This window comes from Sciurus vulgaris (assembly GCF_902686455.1).
Source record: "Sciurus vulgaris genome assembly, chromosome: 14".
NCBI classification, from domain to species: Eukaryota; Metazoa; Chordata; class Mammalia; order Rodentia; family Sciuridae; genus Sciurus; species Sciurus vulgaris.
The window spans coordinates 79,695,082-79,702,422 of record NC_136475.1 but is presented as its reverse complement, the minus strand read 5'-3'; the positions used below and the strand labels follow the sequence as shown (position 1 = coordinate 79,702,422).

Sequence of the window (7,341 nt, the reverse complement as noted above, 5' to 3'; positions counted from 1 at the left end):
TTGTACAGCTAGTACAGAAGCCCTTCTCCACTGGGAACTGGTTTTCCCTTCAACAAGGACAGAGGAGCTCACCATGTCTACAACGTTTGCCATAACCAGAATGAAGATGGCTAACATGGCCCAGGTGTTCCTGGCCCAGCGGGTCCGGTCGATCCAAGTTGAGAAGGCCACAAGCTTCTTAGGAAAGGCCTAGAAGGAATGGAATTTCAAGGGTCATGAGCCTTTGACAGCCCTTTGTCCAGCAGACATGACTGCTGATGACTCTGATTGCTCCCATACTTTAGCCCTAGGAACCTAAAAAGTGCCTTGCCACTGTGTCACCCAAAAATTGACAGAGTAAGGCCACGCTGAGAAGACAGTGCAGGAGTATAGCTGTTCTGTCAGTCCTCCAGGTGTGTGTGCAACTCTATGGCCTCCAGTTGCAGCCCTTGGCAGAACAGAAATGCTGACCATCAAGGAGGCTTGGACAACACTGACAGCACTGTTCATTCTGTCTCCAAGAGGACAAAACAGGGCAGGGGACAACTTTCAGGACCAGCCTTCTGCCTAACCACCTACTCAGTCTTTCCTAGGTCAATACACTTAAATCCCTCAGGTTACCTGTCAAGCCACCTGTCAGATTTCTCTAAAACACTACTTTTCTCTTGTCATTCTGATCAAACACTGCCTAGCACCCCTGTATCTGCAGGAGAAAGTCTTAATCCCTTTAGTCTGGCTCCTAAAGTTCTTCATAGTCAAAGCCAACCCACCTTCCAGCTAGGCCTGCATTGCCTTTTTACCCAGGTTCCCCTTTATCCAGACTGCCTTAATGGGGTGCTGTCGCACATAGCACCATGCCCATCAGAGTCCAGCCCAGAGGGTATGTTCAGCCAACAGTGACAGATGAATGAATGAGGGAGTGAGTGGATAAATGCCAGAACCATCCCAACAAAAGACAATTAAAATTTGACAGGAAACAGATCCTTAATATGCAGTTTCATAGGGAGTGCACTCACTTCCAGAAGCTTCCAAGCCCAACAGACAATGCCTCTTACCCGGGGGAAGATGGCAGCCATTGAGCAGATGGTCAGGATCAGGAGCAGAATCTCCCCAACCACAAAGGTCACATAGTTTGTCATCAGCCTACAGCAGAGAAATGATGATTAGAATAAGGTGAGATTGGGTGAGGAGCTCAGAGTACAGAGAAAAGCATGGTACAAGTTACATGTGACACCAGAGAATTGCTGCTGCTGCTGCTACTAAACAAAACGAGAGGCCCTGGGCAGTGCAGTACCAACTGAGTGCAGGGCCTGGGAACATGCCACCTCCCCCAGTTGTCCCCTGGGACATTTCCCAGAGAGAGGAGAGAGTCACAGATACCCTGGACATAGCCCAATAAAAACTTGGGAAGGGATCCTTAGGAATGAGTGTCTGCCACATAACTATGATACACGATACAGAACTCCTGCTGAGGGTGGCAACATCTGGCAGATCCCTTGACTCCTCAGAGCCTCAGTGGACAAGTTCCTTCCACATCCACTTCATCCCATTCACTCTGAGAAATCTGCTGTCTCTCAATCCTTCACACCCATTCCCATTTCACCCCTTCACAGAGAGTGGAGAGCCTCAGAAACTTCATGTAGCTAAATCCAGTGGCCAGTTTGAGGTTATCTCATAACTCCTCCTTGAAACATTCTCACTTGGTTTGCAGGATCTTTTCACTCTGCTGGTTCTTTCTGTCTTCCTACCTCTACACGCAGTTACACTGCCTGACTCGGACCTTGACCCACTTCTCTTTCCACCTACACTGTCCCTTGGTGATTTCAAGTCTCATGCTCTCAATGTGCCCTGTGTGGAGATGACTCCCAAGTTGGCATCTCCACCAGTATCTCCCCAGTTCCCAGATTACAACTCCGCTGCCTATGGATACCTATGTTTGAGATATCCGTATGCATCTCAAACTTAACATGGCCCAAACCAGATTCCTGATCTTTGCCTGTCCAGTGTTCCTTTTCCTATGTTGTCCATCTTCGTTAATGGCAACTCCATTCTGCCAGATGCTGGTCAGAAACCTTAGAGGCATCATTCACTGTTTCATACCTCACAACCAGTGTCAGCAAATGCTGCCAGCATTGTCTCCAAAATATACCGAGTAGCCATCTCTCCATCAGTAAAAGTCATCCTCTAACTTCAGCCTGGCCTAAGGTGTCCTCACATGGTTTGTTTGGGTCACTGCCATCACCCCTTAATGGTCTTACTATTTTCACTCTTGCTCACTAAACTCTGCTCAACACAGTGGGGGGATCCTTCTCAAATATGTTTCCCCAACAGGTGACTCCTCTGCTTCTATTCCTCCATTGGCCTCCCATTTGAAGAGAGGCCTGCCATGGCCTCTAAGGCCCTAACTCTCTACCTATATTCATTCCTACCATTGTCCCTACAGCTCCCCCAGTTCCAGCAGCATTAAGCCCTTCACCATGCCTCCAGAGGCCAGGCCCACTGTGCCCACTGTGCCTCAGCACCTGACTGAGATGGGCACCTCCAGACAGCAGAAAGCCTGCTCCTCAGCCCCTTCAGGGGTTTACTGAAATAGCACCTCATCAGTGAGCTCTGCTGTGAGTATCCTATAAAAGTATGCAAACTTCTATCCTTGCTTTAGTTTTATGTGGAGTACTTACTCTATCTGGATATATACTTTAATTATTTAAATACCATCCCTGACTTCCCTGTGAGAATCAATGAGAGCAGGGATTTCTGTATGCTCTGTTCACTGCTGTATCTCTGGGCATTAATCCTCAAGCACAAAGTAAATACAAGTATTTGTAAAATAAATGATTTGATCTCAAAACAATCTTGAGAGTTAGCCAAAGTGGGATCATCACCTCACTTTAAAGGAGCACCTGCCACAGTGCTCTGTCTGGAACCTGGGATGGTGTGGCTGAGTCCAAGGCTTTACAGCTACTAAAACTAATCCACATGGGGCTCTCCACACCTCCTCTCTGGTGGGAACCCCTGGGCAGGAGGGAGTTGCTGATCAGCCACCAGAGGCTGGCAGGTGATGCTTATCCTTCAGTGGGGGCTTAATGGTTGGGCAAGAACTCTAGAATACCCCACCTGCACCAAAGAACCTGCTGCCGAGGACATATGTGCCCAGAGCCTAGACTGGCTTTGCTAAGATAAGCCAAGAAAGGGATGACAGGGTGGCCTCAGTGACAGGTTGAGGTAGCATCCCCATTCTTGTCCCAAAAACCCCTGGGCGCATCCAGCCAAGTTTTCTATCCTCTTGGATGCATCCGTCCCCTAGCTTTCTTGGCCCGCTTAGAAACCCACTCTGGTGCTGGCACAGATAAGGAAGGGGCTGGGAGCAGAGATGAGGCCCATGCTCTGACACTGGCCTCCAGCTGAGAGGCTTGCTTGGCCACCACTGCCCCTCCCGTACCAGGGGTCGATGAGTATCTCGACCAGGGCGGTGCAGAGGAGGACCACGCAGGAGCAGCTGAAGGCAGCCCCACTCTGCTTTTCCTTCTCCACAGAGTAGCGGATTTCCATCTCCGGGTCCATGAACCGCATGGATAGGAGAAAGGTGTTTCTCTTCTTTACCCTGCAGTGGAAACAAGCCCAGTGAGCCACAAATACCACATGTGCCAGCCTATTGGAGTGGGTCTGTATTTCAGATGCCTGGGCTCCTATACCCCACTGAGGGCCTCTGCAGTGGCCACTTACACCTGGGCAGACTCTCGCTCCAGCAGGGCCTCGTTGAGTAGCTGGTTGAGCTCATGCTCGTCCTCAGAGGCATCCACCACGCGGTCAGCCAGGTCCTGGAGGCGCAGCCTCCGGCGGGGGTTGGGAAATGAGGGGTTGTCTGCCTGTAAGCCAGAGAGGCAGCATCAGCACAGTGGGAAGATTTGGGAAGGATGAAGGTGGAGGGGGAAGGGAACTAAAGAGGCGGCACTCCTGAGGACCAGTCCCATTAGCTCTAAGCACCATTTTCACGGGAAGTCCCAATGCTGCCATGTTGCTTCATCCTGTTGAACCAAACCCTGTCTGGTCTCTGTAGGCCCCTAGTCTGCTGATGGCAGTGTCGGGGAGCAGCCCCTTGGCACCTGAGCAGAAGGCCTGGAATTCAAGACAGCACTGCGGGGTGTAGTTCTGGCACATCCTACTCCTGGAAAAGGGGTCACTTGAAGCCCTACGTGTTGACATCTTTGGGGGCACAAGTGATCTCCAACCCCAGGGCTTAAGAGAGTAGCTAAAGCTCACTTCTGGCTCGTTTGGGAGAGGAGGAGGAAAAGGGAACGATGGGAGGGTAAAGAACGTGCTTGTTGGCTGGGGCATCTGCCACCACCTCATTCCTAGCCACAAAGGAAAGCTATCAACTCCAAAAATACTACTCCAGCTGTGAGTACACAGCTCAGTCCAAATGACAAGAGTTGGGACAGGTCCGAGAGTGCACCAGGGAAAGGACTGTGCTGAGTTTGAACCCACCCTGGGTAATTCCTGGTTCTCCAGTCCCATTTTTCTCCTCTGTAAAAATGACGTGGATGGGCTCTTCAGGTACCATATGCTGGAGCTGAGTGACAATGGCTAATGGTTAGGACATGAAGAGTCACAGGCTGCTAAAGCCATCTCTGTGTGCGTGTCATTGAGTTATATCAATTCTATAAGTTCATTTTTCATCAAGAAAATCACCAATCAGGAAAAGCTGCTGAATATTAGTGCTCAAGGAAAAGCTAGTTATGTGAAGCTTCTCTGATGTTGGACCCAAAGGCCTTGGGAAGAACTCTCCTGTCTCCTTGCATAGGGAGATCAGCAAACCCACTCGAGTCACCTGGGCAAGGCAGATAACCCACCTCCAGTTCACCTTTGTCAGTAGATCTACTCAAGAGACCCTTAGTGCTAAGGATGTTTTTTGGTCCTTTACAGTCCTAGAGATGGAACCCAGGACCCCAGGTGTGCTCAGCAGATGCTGTACCACGGAGCCACATCTCCAGCCCCTGAGAAGCTCCTTGGCAGTGGGCAGTTCTGGATCATCTCCCAAGACATGCCCATCCTCTGGGTTAGCACACTAGTCCTTACTTGTGTGGCTTTGGGAATGTCCATCTGTGCACAGCATTTGTGGGTCTGACCTAGTCAGAGGGGTAAGTCAGGCCTACAAGTCTCATTCCAAAACAGTCTCAGATCCTGTAGAACCTTCCATGGATGTCTTCGCTGATCTCAAACGTATAGGATTCTGGGCCATCTGGCTACACAAGGCCTCACAGGCACATGCCTCTTTGGAACTTACCCACCTCTGCCTCATGTAACTGATGAGGAGACAGTTACATTGTCTGAACGGTGACTGCTAAAAAGGAGCTGCATCCAGGCTGGTGACAAAGCCTCCCACTTCAGCATGTGCCTCCCTCCTGCTGCAGCAACCTACTGCTCCCCACTTTCCACCCACAAGTTGGCCCTCAGTGAGCCCTCCCTGCCCTGAGCCTACCTGGGCCTCCTGCTCCTCAGCCTCCTCCGACGTGGAGCCACCGGCCTGGGCACTCCCATTGGGTTCCTTCGTCTCAATAAGGGTAGGAGAGCTGGGCTTTGAGACTGGAGCTCCATTTGGCAGGGCCTGCAGTGGAGAGATGCAGCCATCTAGGACCCCAGCTACTGCCTGCTGCACATTCCAGTCTGTAGGCGGTCTGCTATTACTCTAGAATCTTCCCATTAGAGCTGTCAAAGCCTCGTTGACCTAGAAATTCAACTACTCAGTTTCGCCTCTAGAACATTAGTTTCAAAATGCTGTCATTTTCTAATATCGATTTTTATCAGAAGTTTTCTAAACAGAAGAAGACCCAATTGGTCCGACTCCCTTTTCAAAACAGTAACTCAGTGTCAGTGATCAACTGGGATCTGTTTTGGTAGAGGGCTCTGCAGCTGCTGCTTAGTCTTAATAACCTCCAGAAACCACTGAATTTTTCCTTGGCAGAGTGAGTAAAACTCGGTAATGCAGGGAAAGAGTTCCTTCATTCAATTGGTAAGTGTCTGCTGAGTACAGACAAACCGCCTGAAGGAAGACGGACAGTGGCGCAATAGATAAGGAAAAGGTGCTGTCCATGGAAAGACGGGAGGGAGAGCAGGAGGGCAGGCGTAGGGGCTGCTGGGGAGTCCTGGCAGTGTCGCTGTCAAGATGACAGTTCAGTAATAAATGAAGGATTAAGTCAAAAAGGGAGGGGAATTCCAGGGAAAAAAGAGGAGCCAGTGCAAAAGCCCTGGAGCAGGCTCTGTCCTGAGGACAGGTGGTGGCCAGGAGGCCAGGGCTGCTGGAGCAGGTGAGCAGAAAGGGACTGTGGGAAGTTCCATGCAGAGACCAGGCAGAGGGCAGGACCCCAGAGGGCCCTGTTGTTTCTGTCCCTCTCCTTTTGTTCCCTCCCCTTCCTGGTACTGGGGCTTGAACCCAGGAACATTTTACCTCTGGGCTACATTCCCAGGCCTTTTTATGTTTAGAGAAGGGTCTAAATTGCAGAGGCTCAAACTTTTGATCCCCCCGCCTCAGCCTTCTCTGTCACTGGGTGTGCAGATGTGTGCTGCTGCAGAGCAGGGCCCATTCCTTCTTCCTTTCCCACTCAGGAAACCCGCCCTGGCTTTAGTTTCCTCCTCCTCTATGGCTGCCCACCTGGCTCTGCATATTTCTCGCTGGCGCTCAAGACACTCATGTGGCTTCAGCTACTTACACAACTTCAGTGGCCTCCCCCTGAATCTGTGTCAGGAATTCCAACTTACCATGAAAGACACCCACAGCCTCCCCCATACTCTCTTTCCCTCTGAAGGACTCTCCCACTGGACTCCTGCACCACTGGACTCGGAATAATTCTTCACCTCAGCCTGTCTCTCACCTCTCATGGGCAGCCATCTTCAAGTCCCACCAACATCTCTTCTACCACTGTCTTCAGAAAAATTGTTTTAACTCCTTCCTTTACAAATCTCTACTCCCCAAGTGGGGTGAGGAACTTACCGAGCCATTGAGGCCATTTTGGGTGGCTGTTTTCTTCACCTCGGGCTTGGAGGCAATGATGAGGTAGGTTTCGATGCCCTTCTCATCTAGGTAATCACAGCGGCTGCCCCCTTCACCTGGCTCCACGTCGAACTCTCCTTTCAGGCAGTCCATGGTGCTCTGGGAGATGTGCACACGCCTGGATTGCAGCGGAGGACCTTGAGCATGTGCCAGAGGCAGCCTTTGCCCATACTGGGAATGGTCAGTGCATTGCAGGCACCAGGTGCTGCTCTGGTCTGTGTCCCAGGAATGTGGGGCAGAGGCCAAGGAGGGGCAGTCTTGTGGCTAACTAGCTGCGTGGGCAGAGTGGCATCTACTTCCCTGAGCCCCAGTGT

At 51.0% G+C, this 7,341-nt stretch overlaps 1 protein-coding gene across 2 annotated transcripts in view; it reads right to left on the bottom strand.

The window, feature by feature from the left end:
• The window catches only part of ADCY3 (adenylate cyclase 3), an 80,454-nt gene that overhangs the window by 8,637 nt on the left and 64,476 nt on the right, over positions 1-7,341 (bottom strand). For both annotated transcript variants that reach the window (XM_079109625.1, XM_079109626.1), the window contains 6 exons: positions 6,968-7,145; positions 5,459-5,584; positions 3,703-3,845; positions 3,419-3,580; positions 1,035-1,122; positions 73-189 (listed from right to left, as the gene is read on the bottom strand). In XM_079109625.1, coding sequence (XP_078965751.1) covers positions 73-189; positions 1,035-1,122; positions 3,419-3,580; positions 3,703-3,845; positions 5,459-5,584; positions 6,968-7,145 — 814 coding nt within the window. The remainder of the gene's footprint in view (positions 1-72; positions 190-1,034; positions 1,123-3,418; positions 3,581-3,702; positions 3,846-5,458; positions 5,585-6,967; positions 7,146-7,341) is intronic.